This window comes from Thalia democratica, chromosome 9 (genome assembly GCF_965202585.1).
Source record: "Thalia democratica chromosome 9, ktThaDemo2.hap1.1, whole genome shotgun sequence".
Classification (NCBI taxonomy): domain Eukaryota; kingdom Metazoa; phylum Chordata; class Thaliacea; order Salpida; family Salpidae; genus Thalia; species Thalia democratica.
This window is the reverse complement of record NC_139173.1, coordinates 39,306,336-39,325,787: the sequence shown is the minus strand read 5'-3', so window position 1 is coordinate 39,325,787 and position 19,452 is coordinate 39,306,336. Positions and strand designations below refer to the sequence as shown.

The following is a 19,452-nucleotide window of genomic DNA, read 5'->3' as shown; positions in this document are numbered from 1 at the left end:
ATTTTTTAAATCTATTAAATTGTAATTTAATAATAAAAACTTTATATTATTTCATATTAAATTTATTATTGTTAGACAATTTATTGTTATCAATTAAGTTATAAAAGGCTTAACAGACGTATGAAATTATAAAAAAACAATAAATTCTAATAATCTTCAGACTGACAGTTTTTATGCTATTTAAATAAAGCTTTTTCCTGAGTTTTGAACACTTGTTTTTGATAAGTTTAAAACTACATTAAAACTGATAACGACGTTTCAAATAATCAAATTAAATATTAATTTAATAAATACTAATTTTAACTTACGACTGCATTTCTTGCTTCTTCTTCAGAAAGTTCAGGATTGTTATTCAGTTTTCTTTGCGATAAAATGTGTAATTTCTTTAACTAAAATAAATAATTAACAATAAAATATATATATATTTACATACTTTATTATTTAGTTTTCTTGTTGATAAAATGTGTAACTTTTTAAATACAATAAAAAATTAAAAATATTAAAATTTATATACTTTATTATTTAGTTTTCTTGATGATAAAATGTGTAATTTCTTCAACTAAAATAAAATAATAAACAATAAAAAATATATATTAGAATATATATACTTTATTATTTAGTTTTCTCGTTGATAAAATGTTCAGTTTTTTCGACTGTAATAAAATATTAGTTAAAAAACAATTTACAAACTACAAAATCTTTAAATTTCTAATAGATAAAATATAAACTTATTTAAGTGAAATAAATAAATTACATACAAAAAAAACTAATTATTTCAATTTCACACTTACTACTGACTTTCTTCAGCTAAAATAATTGAATTCACTTATAATAAGACATTTATTTATTTTTGTATATATGAAATAACAAAACTCACAGTTATCAACTTGATAAACAGCTGATCAATTTTAATTTGATTTCTTTGGGTGTCAGATTTGAAAAACTTGCCCATCTCGTTGTGAAAGTCAATCTGTAAAAATAAAATAACTAAACTTATATATCAGGCTGTTGAATAAAGATGTGCAAAACCAGGTTTCGGTGAAAAAAATTGCGACCTCTTCAAGTTAAATAAAATAGTAAACTGTCAAATCAACTATTATTGTTTGTTTAGAAATACTATCAACTTTAGCGGTTAAATCAGACTGTGAAAAAATATAAAATAATCATGTAAAGATGTTCTCTCACATTATTAAATATTTTGTAAGCAACAAAAAAGTTTAAAGTAACTAACTTTATTTGTATACACATATATAGGAGTTGCCAATGTTTGAAAGCAAAAAAAAACTAGCCTGAGTTTATGTACAATTTGGAAAAAAGTGATTAGAATCAAAAAATGAGAAATACCCGCTTTTAGTCAAATATAATGTTTTAAAATATTATATAACAACAAATAGAAAAAAGATAAAAAATCCTCATGCAAAAATTAGCAATAAAGTCATAAAGACTAGCCAGAGCTTTGCAAAACTTCAAAATAGTCTTTTTTTTCAAATAACCTGATTATCTAGAACTTTAAAAACTGCTTGAACCAGCCTAAATACTTTACAACCCTGATACTAAATGTATAACAAAATAAAAACAATTTATCAACCTATAACCATTAAAAGTAAAATAACAATTTTTAAACCAAACCACCCACCATTTTATCAACGGCTGCTTGTTCTTGTGGCAACAACATCGAACTCAGCTGATTCTGCTGCAATATATCGTTCTGCTGCTGCAATTGATTCTGCTGCTGCAATTGGTTCTGCATCAGCAAATTGTTAAATTGCTGCTGTATGAGCTGCTGCTGGATCATCTGGTACTGCTGGCCCACCATTGGCTGATAGTTGTGGTGGAAGCTTCGTGATTGGTTGTTGAAGTGCACGGGTTGTCTCGCCTGAGTGGGTTTTTTATTTGCTGCCTTTTTTTTACGCTTGGTACAAAAAACAAAAGGTTATTTGTTAGTCTTAAATCAGTACAATAAATTGTTAGATATAAAATATTGAAGATGTGAACAATAAGATAGATCTACATTTGTGTCTTAAATCAAAACTAGTCTTTTATCAGTAATATATTTGCTAAAGGTGTAAAAACTTAAAGACCTATTTGTTAGCATTTATTTATTTGTATATTAGAATTAAATTCACTAAATATTTATTTGATGAAATTATCTTATAGATACTAAAAATTACCTTAACTATGGCTAATCTAATTTTAGTTTAAATATTTTTTTACCTTCTTTTCATTATTAAATTCTTCCCAAGCGGCTTTTCTTTCTTCTTCAGTAAGAGCTTGATGAGGTTGATGATCCAGTAATGAATCATGTTCATGGTACGAGGATATACACTGAACTCCAGTGTCATTCAAAAGTAGCTCAGCCAATAAGTCGTCCTGTTAAGTTAGTAAAAAGGTTATCAATATTGTAAGTTTGTTTGCAAAGAGAATGACTACAAAGTTTACCAAGTAAATCTTCTAATAATAAACATATAACGTTTTTTTGCTTGAAAGTATTTCGTATACATTGTTGATGGTTTAAGAGCGCATATTTTTTATAATTATGTTATATGCACCTTACTCTTTTCAAAGAGTCCTTATACTACAACCATAAAATAACATTAAAGTAGCTTCCATATATCTGTTGAGTAGAAAGAAATATGCATCTGACTTTATATAAAGATACTCATCTTAATAATAACAATCTCCTTTCAATAGGAAATTCATAATTTATTTATTAAAATTAACTAATTTATTCTAACAAATAAACAAACCTTAGGGCAGTCATGTTTGGGTTTTTCTCCTTCTTTCAACTTGGGTGCAGGTTGAAAATTATATAACTCTTGCAAGTCATGTTGATTGAAATGTCTCTTCTGTTGTTGTTCATCCAAAACTCTCAGTGATAAAGACTGTTTCGTGACTTGTCTCTCATAGATCTTTTGCTCCATAGTTCCCTGAAACATAGAAAACATGTATGTAATTTAAAAAACTTTTAATGATTAATTTGTATCTTGTTTTGTATCTTGTATAGAATATGTTTATGCCCTGGGAGGGTATAATTGGCTTGACTTTAAAAATAATATTAGCCAGCTAAAACATTTTTGAAAATGCTTCTTCAACCTTGAATGTTCCAATTTGAAAAGTAGAGATTATAAAAGTGAAAAAAGTAGATTTTTTAACAAAAATAATAAAAAAACGATAAGAACGTTTTTATTTTTTAGCTATCATAAGCTTACTGTATAATTCAACAAAAATAATCACTCACATCAGCAATCAGTCTGTAGATGTAGCACTTTTTGGTCTGTCCGAACCTGTAAACCCTGAATATCGCCTGGATGTCGTGACTTGGATTCCAACTAACGTCGAATATAACGACCCTGTTGGCAGCTACCAAATTAACACCCAATGAACCAGCTAGTGTGGATATCAGGAATAAACGGGAGCTGTAGAGAAAATCATTTAATTTACTAACTTTATCTAAATAGCACTAATTAGTTAAACTTTGGTTTTTCAGGAGTATTTGATCATTTATTTATTTTCGTTTGTCATATGCCAAGTTAATTAATAGTGGTATCAACTTAAAAAAGTCTAATCCTTTATCAAACAATCCATTTATTTTGTTTATAAAGTATTAACTTTTGAAAGTTTACAATAAAAAAACTCTTATACTATTTTCATTATTAAATGAATCAATTAATTATAAACATAATAAAAAATTATACTAATTAAACTAACTCTCTATCATTCTCGTCATTAAATTTCTCAATCATCTTTTTTCTCTGGTCATTCGAATTTTTCCCGTCAAGTCTGAAATAATCCTTGTTTTTAATCCATCTCTGGTTATCACCATCACCTGCGTCTATATTTGTAGCAACATTATCAGATACATTATTTGTTGCATTATCACTCAAGTTAGATGCAACATCATCAGTTGTATTACTTGTTGTGTTATCTATATTCATGATAGACGCAACGCTGTTAGAAGCATTGTTTAAATGTTCAGCGTTCATAACTGCATCTGAGTTCATACCGCTTACTTCCATCAGTTTGTTGCTGAAATCTGTGAAATATTAAAACATTAAAAACTGTAGTGTGTTTATTGTTTTTATTGAAAAGCATTATACAAGCTGAAGGGATTAAAATTAATTTTACTGATCAAAATATTGCTGAAAGCTGTATAATTTTTAATGAATTTATTCTTTTTTTTTTTAAACTATGATAATCGTATAAATGATGATAACAAATATAAGAAGCTTTAGATGTAATAAACGTAATTGGTTATAATTTTATAAATTTAATTTGTTTTTTTACTATAAGTAAAAGAAATAAAAAAATTTTAAAAATAATTTAATGGTATCACATTCTATATCTACCTAGATTAAACAGATTACTGATATCCAAATTGTTATCGTTCATAATTTGTTGCTTTTCTTCTGGGTTATTGACAAAATATTTTTCTGTTGATTTTCTCAAAATGTCTTCAATTAAGTCCAAGCAAGTCAGACTGTGACTGAATACCAACCTGTATTAAAAAATAATAAATTTATTTCGGTAGCACTTTTTTATGAATTAAATAAATTCATGTAAATATAAATATTTAATTTAAGGACAATATATTTGTTTGCTCTTTTGTTAGTTAAATAAGTTTATTCAATAGTTCAATAATAACAGTATTAATATGTTAAAAAAATTAATGCATAAATTTTAATTTTTCTTTATTTAAAAACCATATTTATTTGACAATATACAAACATTATCTTCTTTAAATTTTGCTAATTTAAACTAACAAATACGAGTTACAAATTTATGCATTAATACAAAACTATTTAATTAAAAAATACACAAACGTTTTATCGTCTTTTGATCTTGCCAACTTGAGCAATTCCATTAATACTTCGATCTTGGGACCAGCTTCTACGGTTTCAATATATTCCTGGTGTTCTTTCAAGATCGGCCAGAACCATTCTGATTCCTCGCTACATATTTCCTCTTCTTCGTCTGATGATTCTGTAAAAGTATTTTGAATATTATGTAATTTATCCTTCACCACATGTTTCCTCTTATTTATCTAATGATTTCGTTAATTGTTTGTTTGATTTAAAAAATACAAACAAAGAATATGTTTTTGATTAACCTGCTTGATAAGTTAAACATATAACTAGCCCTGGAACTTCATATAGGTTGATGGTCGTGCTAATTTTAATTTGCAGACAAACATTTTAATTAAGACAACTTCTCAGACCATATCTCATTCCTATTTCTTCTAACATTCCTCGTATGCAATGCTTAATATGTAAAAAAAATAAAATAAATAACCTATAAAACAGGGCCATTTCGGAAGCTAAGGGGGCCAATTTGTGAGGAGAGTAGTGTAAAGCGGCCGTAGGGGGCAATAAATTGAAACTAACAATAGATAAATTGGTTGCGAGTTAATGGAGATATTCAAAAAAGGTCTGGGCGTATTTAACACTAGTATTTTGAGAAATTTTGTCAAAGGGGACCATAGCTTTTTTTTAGTTTACTCAAAAGGCCTTATGAAAACAAAATTGGAAAACGCTGCTCTGTGACCTCAACTTGAACCGATACCTCCATTCCTTGCATTTTAACTTTACAATACAAATCAAACAAACCTCTTGGCCCATATCTCATATTGTACCGATCTCTCCTCTCATTCCGGGTGTTTTCTCTTTTTTCCCTCAACTTTTCAGCCGTGTCATCCTCAAATTCACTTTCCGAAGATTCTTCCTCACTTTGTTCTGTAAAAAAAATTTAATAAATAAATTTTATTTTGTAATTTAAAATGTTATAAGTCTTTAAGCTCACTTTCTAAAGATTTTTATTCGATATTTTCTGTTTAAATTATTAATATATTATATATGTTTTGATTTTTCGAAAATTTATATTAAAAATCTCAACTTCTAGAGAAGAAACTGAGTCTGCTTTAAAATACCTTGAAAGAATTTAATAAAATATATTGTAAATATAAATTTGAATTTATTATTGAGTCATCAAACTCACTCTCCACAGATACCTCACTGTTTTCAGTGTCAGAAATTTTTTATCTATTCTTAATTTGAATATACTAAAAACAAATTCTTATAATTTAGTTAATTATTTTTATCAAACCTTCTTTCTTTTCATCTTCTTCTTTTTCTTCTTCTGATTCGGAATTTTCAAAATCCTGAGAATTTTCGTCTTCGTCTTCAGAATTGTCAGAAGCGCTTTGATCAGACCTGGTAATATAAGGAAAAATCAGAATATTAAATATATTGTTAAAACTAAGCAATCAAAAAATTGGAATAATCTGAACAATTTATCAAACAAAAACATTCATAAGCTTTTGTATCTTTTCTGATCAGGACAATTTAATAAAATTATTCATGAGTATATTTAATTAAATATAACCTATTTTCTGACATGCTACCATTCTACAGATGGATGATTAATATTTTTCAAGTTGAAAGTTTTTAACAACTTTTGTGTAGGTTACAGACCTTTTCAGTTTTTATAAAAATACTTTGATTTATCTAGCAACTTTGCTAGTCGAGTTCCATGTCAAAAGTGCGAATTAATACCGCCGAAGTTAAGTTTAGAAATAAAAATGAAATATTTATTAGTGAAAAGTCGAAAAGTTATACTGGATGTTTTTACTCTTAAAACAAGACTGTTTAAAATTATATGGTTGGTAAATATAATAAATGAAAGATTAGCAGGTAGAAATTATTGGAGGTAGTTTAAAATGCGAACCTTTATAATTTCTTACACTTATACTATTTCACATGTTACAAATTGTCTTACATTCTAGGGAAATTGCAATCCCTTTCAAATATTTTGATACTTAAAATGTACTCATTTTATGTATAATAATTTTTTTATATAAATTTGTTGATGCTAACGTTTGTGGTGAAAAATTGATATCTAAATGTACAATTCAAACAAATCGGAAAATTAAAAATTTTCAACTTGCACAAATGTGAATTTTAAAAACATGTTGTTTATATAAGAAATAGCTCATTATTTAATGACATTTATTAATAATGAAATCTACCATTTTAACTGTTGTTACTTAATTCAACTGCCTTCAGTATTTTACATTTCGTTTTTTTTTAAGTTTTCGTTATTTTGTAATGAGTTAGCTTGTGCGATTTAACAATTCAAAAATTTAACTATTGACCCAAAAAGCTTACCATTTGTTTTTTAAGTCTCAAAAAGTTTAAAGTAAGAAGAATAAAAATTAAATAAATTAAAATCGTAACAGTTTAACAAAAATATTAAAACGTGAAACTTTTAAAACAGCCATGCTTTTAAGCTACAAAAATAAGAAAACCTACACATAATTCTAATATGAGGTATTTTGAAATAAACGGACTAAGATACATTTAAACTAACTTTTTTAATTTTACAAAAAACTAACAGTATTTGGACATAATGATTGAAAACGATGTTAATAATTTTTACTGGTAAAGTAGCGAAGTTCATATAATCACTAGATGTTTTAACTATAATTGAGTTGACATTTTAAATAAACTTTATATAAGGTCAATGGAGTTATAAATACTATAAGTATCATGTGAGTTAATATTACTTTTGAGGAATAACAAATCCTCATTCAAATTTTGAGCCATGGACTACAGAGTACGATGATTTTTTGAAATGTTGAAGGAACATATATAAGTTAATGAAGTTGTATGTTATGGGCAATTTGTGAAGTATCGAAAAATGAGAGAGCTACTCACTTTAATGTCAGTGAGAGCTATAATTGTTAAGAAAGTTAAACTAAATAATAAATTCTGAGGAATGACAAACCTCTTTCAAAATGAAAAAAATAAACAAATGATATGTGCGATCATAGAATAAATTGTTGAAGGTATATATATATATACATATATAAAGATGAAGTTATATGTTATACAAGAAAGCTAATGATTCTTTATAATTGACAAATTTACTTTTGTTCAAACTCTAATATAAAAAAAAATAAGCAAAAAACTAATTAGCTAAGTTGTTAAGGAAACAAAACCTTATAAAATTTGTTTTGGTTGCAAGATTTTAAAAAGCTTTCTAAAACAACTTCATTTAATGTTACTTGTTTATTAAATACATATTATTATAACGAATTAAAATATAATAAATAAACAAACATTTCATCTTGATTATTTGCAGCTTCAATTTTTCTCCCGCTTCTAGTTGTTGTCCTATGAGAAAAAAAGTAATATTTTTAAATAAAATAAATTTGGCTTGTTTGTGATATTTCATTAAGTCTAAAAATTTAATATTTTGTACCATTTAAAAAAAACGTTTAAAAACTTGAATTTATCTAAAATTTTAAGATAGCTTACGCAGTAAAGTCATATATATATATACCCAAATTATTAAACAAAGTTTACATATTAATATAAATTACAAAATAGTTAGATAAACAACCGATGAAATACTACTTATTCACATTTGTCCCAAATATCTTAAATACAAGATTCTCCTTATTGTTACATTCTAATTCATATTGATTAATACTTAAAATAAATATTTCTCAATTTTTTATCATAAATCTTACATTTGAGCTTCCTCTTCTTTTTCAGAATCCGATTCGAGAAATTCTTCTTCGGAGTCGGAACACTCAAGTTGCAGTTTTCTTTGCTCTTTGTCCTAAAATATTATAAAAATAATAACAATGAATTATATTAAATTTGCAGTTTTCTTTGTTCTTTGTCCTAAAATATTAAATAATACAAAAGTTGAAGTCTTTTTTGTTCCTTTTCCTGTATGACTTAAATTACATAAAACGTATATATTTGACATTATTTACTTTATTGATTTATTGTTGATATGCGTTTTTTATTTACTTGAACTGAAAAAATCTAACTTAAATATAAATTTTCATAACTTTATGGTCAAAAAAATATTCAAATCAATATTAACCAAATTCATACAAATACAACAATTGAACAAAACGACTCTTTTTTAGTTTATTCTAAATAATTTTGTAAATTAGATTAAATAAAAACAAACCCTATTTCTAGATTGAATTCTCAATACTTAAGGATAGTTTTAATAATTAAATATAAATAATCAAATAAGAACAAACCCTGTTTCTAGATTGAATTCTCAATACTTTAGGATGAGTTTAATAATTAAAAAAATAAATAAAACAAACCCTGTTTCTAGATTGAATTCTCAATACTTTAGGATGAGTCCATACGGCCATCAATCTCGTATAATCAGAGAAGATACCAACATCTTTTCTGTCCTGCGCTTCCTAGAAAATATTAATATTTATGGCAACTAAAAACACCAATACGTAAAAATACTCCAGCCTCCTAAAATAATTTCAGTGGTAGATCATTTCAAATGGATAAATTTAGTCAATATATAACTTGATCAACATGGAAATATAGTCTAATTACCATTTTCTAAAATTATATTATTTTTGCTGAGCAACCAAGTTTACTTTTACCCAACTAAAACAGCTACTCATTTACACTAATATACGATACAAAAGTTTTTTTTAATTTAATGAGTACTAAATAAATTATTATGGATAATATTTCAATACACGCAACAAACTTTCTCGAGTCTTCTACTTTCCACGACTTTGTTCAGGTATTCTCTATAAAGTTTTTCTTGAAGATCGTTGGTGCGGATTTTGACGATGTACTCGAACTTTTCTCCCAAGTACTTTTTCAACGCGGTGTAATCTTTTCTCTGTGACGTAATATTTTATATTTTGTTATTTGAATTTAAAAATACATAAACATCTTATTTATGCTGCATATTTTTTGCTATAACAAAAACTTAGTTATAACTTGTGTCCAGGTTTATATTTAAATAGTAAATAGACTTCTTTATACCTATATAATATTTTCACATACATTATTTTTTTAAACCTAATAAACAATTTTAGTTATCAGATTATATTTTGCAAATTATTCAGATTGTTGGTAACTTGGTAATATGATGAAACGTTTTATTAAAAAGATTAGCCACTGGTTTAGTGGTTCAAAATGCGCTGTCAACACCATCTTCGTTGTTGGATCAACATAGACGATATCTAATCGATTATTTGTAACACAACATTTGTGGGTTTTCAATTGAAATATATGATTCAGATGCAATATTTTACAAAATCGGAAACATTATGATTTAAAAAAATCAATGTTTTGTTTTTGTTGCTGCGAACTAATGATGTATGTCGCGTTATTATATAAATAAAAGAGAAATTTTATCTGCTAGGTGGCGCCATAGAGCCACAGTTTTATAGGGAACCAGGCACATATGTATATCGGGTAATAATGGTATTAAAATGTTAATTCTATAGATCATAAGTTGGTAATTATAAGGCAGGTCGGCAGTTATTTAAAATATATTGAAGTGTACTGATAGCTGTTAGTTAAACCTTTATTGTTGAAAAAACATAAAAACTCGAAACTTTATATTTGTATTGGTCAATTTTAATTGAATTCTTCAAAACTATTGTTAGAAAATTTTACTTATAATCATTAAACACATTATGAAAATATTACATCAGGGTTTCTACGCATGGTTTTGCAATTGTATTAACATTAGCAAGTACATTTTAAATTTAGAACTTTTTGGTACATAGTCAAAATTTTCAAATTTTGACTTACTCAATTAGATACAATAATTTGTACCAAGAATATATAATAACTTGAGTTGTCTAAATATTAATCGTCATATAACTGCTACGGATATATTTAAAAGTTAGAATTTTTCACAAATTTCTACTAACAAAAACTGACATTTTGCAAACATTAAAAATAAAACATTTAGCTTGAAACACTGTAACATCAATAAAATAAAGAACAAAGCTCAAGTTTGTCTGATTAAAAACATTGAAATTAACTATTGTGTGGAAACCGATTGTAAAAAATTATACAAAAAACAATACAATAAATAAGTGTGACACAAATAATACTTAAGTTTACAAATTATTTTGATACAAGTGGAATTATCAAAAAATAGCTTAGTGAGTTTGATCAGCTTATGATCGAATAATAAGTATTAACACCACAAATTGTAACGTTTATACTGTTGTGATTGAAGTTTTTACCGCTGCTTCAGTGATTATAAAAATCATCAAGTAGATTTTATTGTTAAATTGCTCTACTAAAAATTCAAAATACTTGAACACAACCACTTAGCATCTCGTGAAAACATAACTTTTTTTATTCATTAATTCAACAAAAACATAAAAAAATCTATAAACATTAAAACAAAATAACAAAATTTCAAAATACCAGGACGCACCACTTAATAAAAATAATATTAATAATAATAATAAACATTAAAATAAAATAACCTGTACACATCCTGATAACATCTCATGCAAAACGTGACTTCTCTTCTTCATCAACTCAACAAAAATATTAAAAAATAATAAATAGTCAATTAACCTGTACACATCCTGACAGCATCTCATGCAAAACGTGGCTTCTCTTCTTCATCAACTCAACGTCTTTCTTGCTCGAATCTGAATGCTGCCCGTTAGTGATCGGATTCGTGAACCGCGTGTTGAATTCCTTCTTTGTTCCGAGCAAGGCTGGTTTCACGTAAGATACCATGCAGTGGTCTGTTGTGACGTAATAATTGTTAATTTTACAATTTAAATTAAAATATTAATATTTTTATTAGTTTCTTATCGCTGCTGGTTTAACATAACTGACCATACAGTGATATTTACATAATAATGTGATAATTAGATAGATGGATTAATAAATTATTGAAATTTTAAAACAGCAGATTACTGATATCAGGGTTGCCAAAAAACTTTGAATTTGACAATCTAGGCTAAAAAAATCTGGAACTTGAGAAATTTTGAAAAAACCTGGAATTTTGAATAAAAATCACTAAAAAACCTGAAATTTCAAACAACTTTTACATGTTAAGTAGTAAAACTTCGATTTGACACAAAATCTATTGCATAGAAAACTTTCTTTTGTAATCAACAAAAATTTATTTTATTAAAAAACACATTCCAAAAGCTTTATGATATCTATTTAATGTCGTTGTACCATTTAACACAGTTTTTTACTCTCAACTTAATTTTAAACTAAAAAATATACTAAAACGGGTAATTTTAAAAACCTGGAAGAAAATTCTGAACTTGGAAAAATTTACCAAAACATTTGGCAACCTTGGATATGTTTTATTGCAAAACTATCATGGCCTGTTTTGCATTTTATACCAAACGACATGAAAAATATAAAATTAGTAACATTAGATAATAATACTAGTATTAATAACACGTAATAAGTATACTAGATATACAACATCTACTAAAACTATTTCATTTTATTGACAATTTAAAGCCATAAATGGTTTTGACAATTTTCAAACAACTTTTATCAAACTTTGAATTTAAACTACAATTTTTTTGTAAGTGCCTTTTGAAATTTAAATTTTTGCGATAAAGGCAATTAAGTTAGGGAGTTAAATTGGTAACTTGTGGAACGCGCAAACTTTAAAAGCAAAAAATGGCTTTTTATTTTATCTTCTCCTACGGCTTTTAAGCAATTATTTTCAAAACTTTTAATTCTAATCATTCATAAACGTTAAAAAAGATAATGAAAGATGTTTTTACCTACATAAAGTTATTTTCAAAAAAAATATTCTAGTTTTTAATTACTAGCAATAATATTATTAATTCAATTCTAAAATGCTACAAATTAATGTTCTCACAAACGTGGAACAGACAATTCTTAAAATTTGAGGTTTTCAGCATAAATAACTGTAAAACCTTCAAACGCAGATGATAAAGAGTAAATATCATATTCAAACTAACTTTTTTACGTTAGATAACCCATGAATACATTTAAATATATACATACAATTTTTTATTTGTTAAATATAATACTTAAATATTGTGCAGTACAAAAAAAAATCAAACAGTTGAAATTTCCCAAATCCGAACAGCTATAATATTATATTTCTTATTAAAAAATCACTACACTCGAACTTGGTATTTTTATTTAACGGGATTTTAGGATTTAACATTGAAAAATAACAAATTCAAGCTGTCGAAATTTAGCTTTTGAATCATAAAAACACGTTTTTATTTGAAAACAAATTCGCATAAATAATTTATTGGAGCCGATTGAACGTAGCTGTGAAATAAGTTGATATATCTTATTCACATTATTCACCAAACAATTTGTATTTTTAACATTTTTTTTAAATGAACAACTTAAACATTCGTATTCATGTACGTAAATTAAACCATTTAATTATTTTGAATAAATAAAAAATTACACATACATTTACGTAATGCCGCATCTAATAAATTATTAATGTAAACTTATTTTCAATTTGAAATGTGTTTGTGCAACTCGAAAAAAAATTTGATAGTTTTGAATTCAATTGGTCTGATTTAAAGTATTGTTATAAAAATATTTAAATAAATTTTCGACTAACTTTTAATTTGTGGTACCTCTATAACTTATAAAACTAAATATTTTTAATATATTTCAAATATGATATATCAGTAATAATATATTTTAGTATTTACAGTAAATCTATTAAAAAAGATCAAGATTTAAAAAAGTATAGAATGATAAACTTTTTTAAACTTACATAGAATAAAACAAAAATATTATACTAATTTTATTAAAATGCACTTTATATAACCTATTTTTTTAAATGTTGCAACTTATAACTAAACTTTAGAACAAACGAACTTAATTTTTAAGTTGAGACTTCGTATAAATGTTTTATTGATTTTTAATTAAAAAAAGTTTGATTTGTAATTACGTTAACAACACCACAACTAAAAAAATTAAGTTAATATAAAATACATAAATATTTTCAGTCATTTAATTGATATTTATTTTAAAAGTAATATTGCGAACATTAATCGAAATTGAAAATTTATATTAAGCAAATATATTGAATTATAAACTTATACCAAAACACGTAATTTATTGTTTGATTTAACAGTAAAAATACTTTTATATTTGAATAAGCTATAAAACTAAACTTAATTTCAAATTTACAGTCATTTTATTACCTTAATCTAATAAATTCATATCTTAAGTTTTATAAACTTTTTTTGTAAAGTTTTAAGTTACAAGAAATATATTAACATTTTGTTTTTAACGTTTAAGGTCAATAAAGATTAATTAATAACAATTTTTATTTGGTTCTAATTAACAAAATTTTGTCTTAAACCATTTTTCAAATTTTTAGCTTTACAAAAAGCTAATGAAATTTAATAAAACATATTATTTCAATTATTTCACAAAAAAATACTTTGACGCATTTTAATTCTATTCAAGTAATCAATATTCTAATTTAAATAGTAAATTAATATTAATGGCATTTTAAAATACGTAGATGATAACTTAATTAGTTTTCAAAATGCGTATGGAATATTGGAATACTGTTTTTGATAAAAATAAAATTAAACTGATTATTTTTTGAAATTTAATCTTTAATTTTATCGTGTGCCGGTATAACTCAAACCTAAATTTATTTAGCAGCTAAACTATTTTACCAAGTTTATAATAAAAATAGGTTTAACTAAAACAATCTTATACAGAAAAATTAATTACTATAAAATTAAATATTTATTTAAATTGTCTAAAATAAGGATAATACATTGGTAAAAATGAACTGTTGTAACAAATTTTCTTTCACAAATGTTATTTTACATTGAAAAATTTTGATAAGTTGTGTAGTACTGGCTTTTAGTTAATAAAAATATAAAACAAGTTATTCCATTTATTTTCTTAATAGTTGCATACTCAACTAATTTGGTTACTAATCTGATATAACGTAGTTCAGTAGTATTGTTCAACTATTATCAAACATGTAACTAACATTCAATTATACTATTTTGAAGAGATATTCTCTTAAATACAAAACAATGTTTCATTAAAGCTTTTTTAATCCAAAACTAACCATTAAAATAAATAAAAATGTTTGCTTAATGATGTAAATATTTTTAATATTTATTTATAACTACTAACTTTCAATTAGGTTATGTTCAGTAAATATATATATAAATATTTTTAATATATAAATAGAAGAAATAAAACTGACAATAAAATAAAAAAATTAAAAATGTACGGTTAACGATATAATTATTTTTAACACTCATTATAAATACATTAGGTCGAACTATTCCGCAATGATGTACCATCTTAACATAATACTACATTATAAAGTTTTTTATATTTAATTAGAAGTAAAACTCACATTCAGTCAGGTTATTCTGCAGAGGTGTTCCGGTCAATACGAGTCTCCTTTTACTTCTGATTTTGTTCATGATTTTCGAAATACTCGAATCGCAGTTCTTCAATCTGTGGCCTTCATCACAAACTACTATGTCCGGACCTTAAAAATAAATATATCTACAATATAATATAAATAAAATAATAAATATTTACTTCTTCACAAACTACTATGTCCGGACCTTGAAAAAAAATATTTAGTAAAACATTTATAAAATCGCATGAAAGTATATCTGGACCTGAAGATAAATAAAATTTAATGTATCTATAATTACAAACTGCGTATAAACGAGATACATTTTAATTAAAAAATACTTTTTTTTAAACAACCAAATAATCTGACAAATTGAATATTCACACAGGAATCAGAAAAAGTTTAAAATAAATACTACTACATGCGGACCAGAGCAGTGGCGTAGCGTGGTATTTTGGTCAAGGGGTGCGCAAATTTTTTTCTCAAAAAATCCTCTAAATTAAACTTTCTATAAGTAATATAATTGAAATAAATTTATTAAGTAAAATAAGTTCGTTAACTATTTAAAAAAATATTTATATATTACAAAATTAAACAATTAAATAAAAGTAAAAATTTCATTAGAATTACTTATACTTGCAAAAATGTAAACTTACTAAAAATTGTTTTTATAACTTATAGTAAACTTTATATCTTTAAAAATTAATATATTCAATAAAAAGAAAGTATCTGTTTTATTTACGAAAAAATATCAATCTTTTTAATATACAATACAACAGTGATAACAACACCTCATTGCACATAATTTTAATAAAATTACACAGAAGTTAAAATAGACCAACTTTATAACTGTTATTACAGTTTATTACAACTTTATAAAATAGTTAAAAGTATAATCTTTAAATTTAATTCATTTGATTGTATTTGTTTAAAATAAAAATTACAAACAAACGCTTATCTTGTATGTTTACAAAAATAAAATTCAGAAAACTAGCAGTAGTCTTAACAATGTAGCATAAAAAAAAAGTAAAATTGTCTAATTTTTCTTTAAGCGTGACGTATTTTTGTAAACTTTTTGTGGAAAAATAATATGCCATAAGGTTATACTACAGCGGTGTGCTATATTAATTGCGTACTGTATGAGTCTAAATTCTTATGAAGTTAATGAACTTATAAAATTTTTCCTTATGGAGTTTTTCATCAACATCGGTGCGCATTTGCAATTACGCACCGAATCAGTATATTGAGTAATAACATGTACTTTCCTAACTTGTCACTAATTGGTATTCAAAATTTCGTTTAACTTTTTTTAATACTAGATAAACATAGTTGAAAAAAGGCAAATTAAGCAGAAAAAATAAACTATAAAGGATAAAGATATTACATTCTTTTTTTTTACATTTTTCTTTTTTGGGTGGCATGCATGCGCCAGTGTCCCTCCCCACGCTACGCCCCTGGACCAAAGCATAAAAATTAACAGACTTGTAAATTTATCTACCAAGTTTAACAACTGACTTTTGTCATTCCTTAGAAACTACTTTAAAACATACGGCAGCTACATACAAACGTGAAACATTAATGTACAATTAAACTTACCGTCTCCCAATCGACTATTAAAAATATATTACTTACTATCAATTGTAGATAACTTGCCAACCTTTTTACAAGATTTAATACTTAAATAGAAAATGTTACCTTAAAATAACCGTTGTAATAACCTATCTACCATGATCAATACTTAGCTTAAAAAATTACTACTAGAATCTACAAACACTCCCCAATAACAACTAAAATCTCACCAGGATCAAGCAATGCTCTTCTCATAGTTTCTTTCCACGGTTTGTATTTTATTCCCTCAAAAGTCGCTAACTTTCTGAACATCTCGTATCCCAGGATCATCACCCCTCCATTTTCCCGCCATTTCTTGAGCTCATTCACGCGTGACTTGCGACATTTCGCGCCTTTTAATTCCTTCTTCTCCAGGTGGTATACCTGGGAGATGAAAAAAATTATTAATATATTTCAAATACTCTAATTGTATTGTTACATTGAATATAGTACGTTGAATTGAAATAAAGCTTCAAGACTTGTATGCTTGAAAGGGGATTATCTTGAAAAACAAAATCTAATTAATATACAAAACTGTTACGTCTTAGAATCAAAAACTTTAACTAAACTTAAATATAGCTTAATATAATAATTCATACTATATGATTTATTAAACTAACGTCCACAGGTTGGTCTCTTATCTTCCAAGTGCTGAATTCGTTTTCCCAATTGAACAGTGTGTTCAGCGGAGTCACAACCAGGCAAGTATTGAAATTCAAATGTTTGCAGTTCAACACTGACGTAACGAACGTGATTGTCTGTAAAAACACCAATTAATTACAGTTCAGTTCGGAAGACATATAAAATGTTTATATAATATGTTTCTTTTTTTTAATCGATATATACCTGCAAAGTTTTCAAGCTAATGTACACCCAACTTACAAATAAAAACACAAATAATCACAAAAATCTTACCTGCAAAGTCTTTCCCAAACCCATACAGTGAGCCAGTATACATCCGGCACCTTCTGATTTGTTGGCTTGCTCTGTTGATTCGATCAAGCAGTCGTAGATGAACTTTATTCCCTGAACCTGATGCTCCTTCAATACGCACGAATGTTCAGGGTGAATCTGGGAAAAATATTATAAATTTTTGGTTCATTTACAAGTTAAAAATGTATTTAAATTATGTATAATACATACACACTAAAGTTCAACACGCACGAATGCTCGGGATGAATCTGAAAAAATATTTGTTTGATTATTTTCATAAAGTATTAATGAAATTGAAAGCATTACACTGAAATTGTAAGTTCAATTAAATAATTTAAATAATACATTATACATTTGTCTTTTTTAACCGTTGTTTTTTATCTTTACGTTATAACATATTTATTTAATGATGTTTTAATTTTATCATGTTAATTTATAGTATTTTTGCTTGTTTAATAAGGTTAGTTAAATCGGATATATTACAGTAATGTAAAAGTATGATATATACATGATTGTTTCTGATTCTAACTATAAAAGAACTTCTTTTATAAGTGACTACCTACTTATTCAGCCGATTTATAATTTGCTAGTTGGTAATTTTTTGTTACAGTACACATATTCATTATTTTAATAATATTTTTTTATAAACTTTATCTATTCTATCAGCTTATGTTTACGTAAGATCTAATTGTTTAGAAAATGATGTTCTTAAATAGGCTGAAAGCTCGAGGTTGCTTTACAGGATATGCTATTTCTTTTGCAAATAACTGATATTTTATATATCTTGTTTTGCACTTATGCTTAATCATTATATTTTGAATAGAAATAGCTGTTATTGATCTTCACTGTAAATATAAAGATTATAACTTGGTATAATATAAAACTATCGTTCAAACGCTCAATTCACATATGAGACACTAACAAGTCACAGATGTTTTAGCCATTTGACTGATGACTTACAAATTAATTGTATAAGAAAATTTATAAATCTTACTTCGACAAAAGTTTTGGATATTTATAAAATTTTTCAGATATTTTTTACTTTTTTTTTACTAATGACGTAACTAGTAAGTTGAGAAAGCTGTTAGTTTTAAACATAATTTTGTATAACTGTACAAGTTACCTTCCTCTCAAGTATGCACATTTGAGCAAAACTATCAAAATTCAAAATGAAACTTTTCATAAAGACTAGTACTACTAAGTACGCACTTCCTAATGAGCATTTTAAGCTTTGTAGGAATTACGTGATTGAGAAGATGATTACTGTAAACTTATTAGTTAATTGTATTTAATATTCACAACTTTTACTGATCAGTTTAATTTGAATATTTCTTTAAAACCATAAGTTTAATAAAAAATATTCTCATTATAAAATTAACAAACTAAAACGGTTTTAACTTTTGATACAGCTATTGAAAAATGTTAATCAAACTCAACAGTATAATGTTTGTTTATTAATTACACAGAACTTAAAAACTTAAATAAATGACTTGAGAATCAAAATATTTGAATAAAACATTATTTTGTTATCAGGAACGAGGTAAATATAATGTTCTTTGATGTCAATCACAAGTAGTGATTCTAAAATTATAATATTTATAAATAAAAATGTTAAAACCTAATTGGTACAGATGTGGACGGTATAAAAATGTTACTTTGAATTATTTTCGGCGTTTTTAATTTAGTGACGACATTAGAAGATTCAAATGCAACAAACTT

The 19,452-nt window shown here is 25.5% G+C and overlaps 1 protein-coding gene across 1 annotated transcript in view; it reads right to left on the bottom strand.

Annotated features, from left to right (window-relative positions):
• The window catches only part of LOC145843930 (transcriptional regulator ATRX-like), a 37,291-nt gene that overhangs the window by 11,019 nt on the left and 6,820 nt on the right, over positions 1–19,452 (bottom strand). The window contains exons 5-24 of the mRNA XM_082951209.1: positions 17,716–17,871; positions 17,421–17,558; positions 16,992–17,184; positions 15,184–15,321; positions 11,385–11,560; positions 9,538–9,675; positions 9,128–9,229; positions 8,528–8,619; positions 8,115–8,168; positions 6,100–6,206; positions 5,604–5,729; positions 4,821–4,980; positions 4,347–4,495; positions 3,709–4,033; positions 3,239–3,416; positions 2,748–2,927; positions 2,215–2,370; positions 1,637–1,876; positions 878–970; positions 309–389 (exon numbers count right to left, since the gene is read on the bottom strand). Of these exons, the coding sequence (XP_082807335.1) occupies positions 309–389; positions 878–970; positions 1,637–1,876; positions 2,215–2,370; positions 2,748–2,927; positions 3,239–3,416; positions 3,709–4,033; positions 4,347–4,495; positions 4,821–4,980; positions 5,604–5,729; positions 6,100–6,206; positions 8,115–8,168; positions 8,528–8,619; positions 9,128–9,229; positions 9,538–9,675; positions 11,385–11,560; positions 15,184–15,321; positions 16,992–17,184; positions 17,421–17,558; positions 17,716–17,871 (2,982 nt within the window). The remainder of the gene's footprint in view (positions 1–308; positions 390–877; positions 971–1,636; positions 1,877–2,214; positions 2,371–2,747; positions 2,928–3,238; positions 3,417–3,708; positions 4,034–4,346; positions 4,496–4,820; positions 4,981–5,603; positions 5,730–6,099; positions 6,207–8,114; positions 8,169–8,527; positions 8,620–9,127; positions 9,230–9,537; positions 9,676–11,384; positions 11,561–15,183; positions 15,322–16,991; positions 17,185–17,420; positions 17,559–17,715; positions 17,872–19,452) is intronic.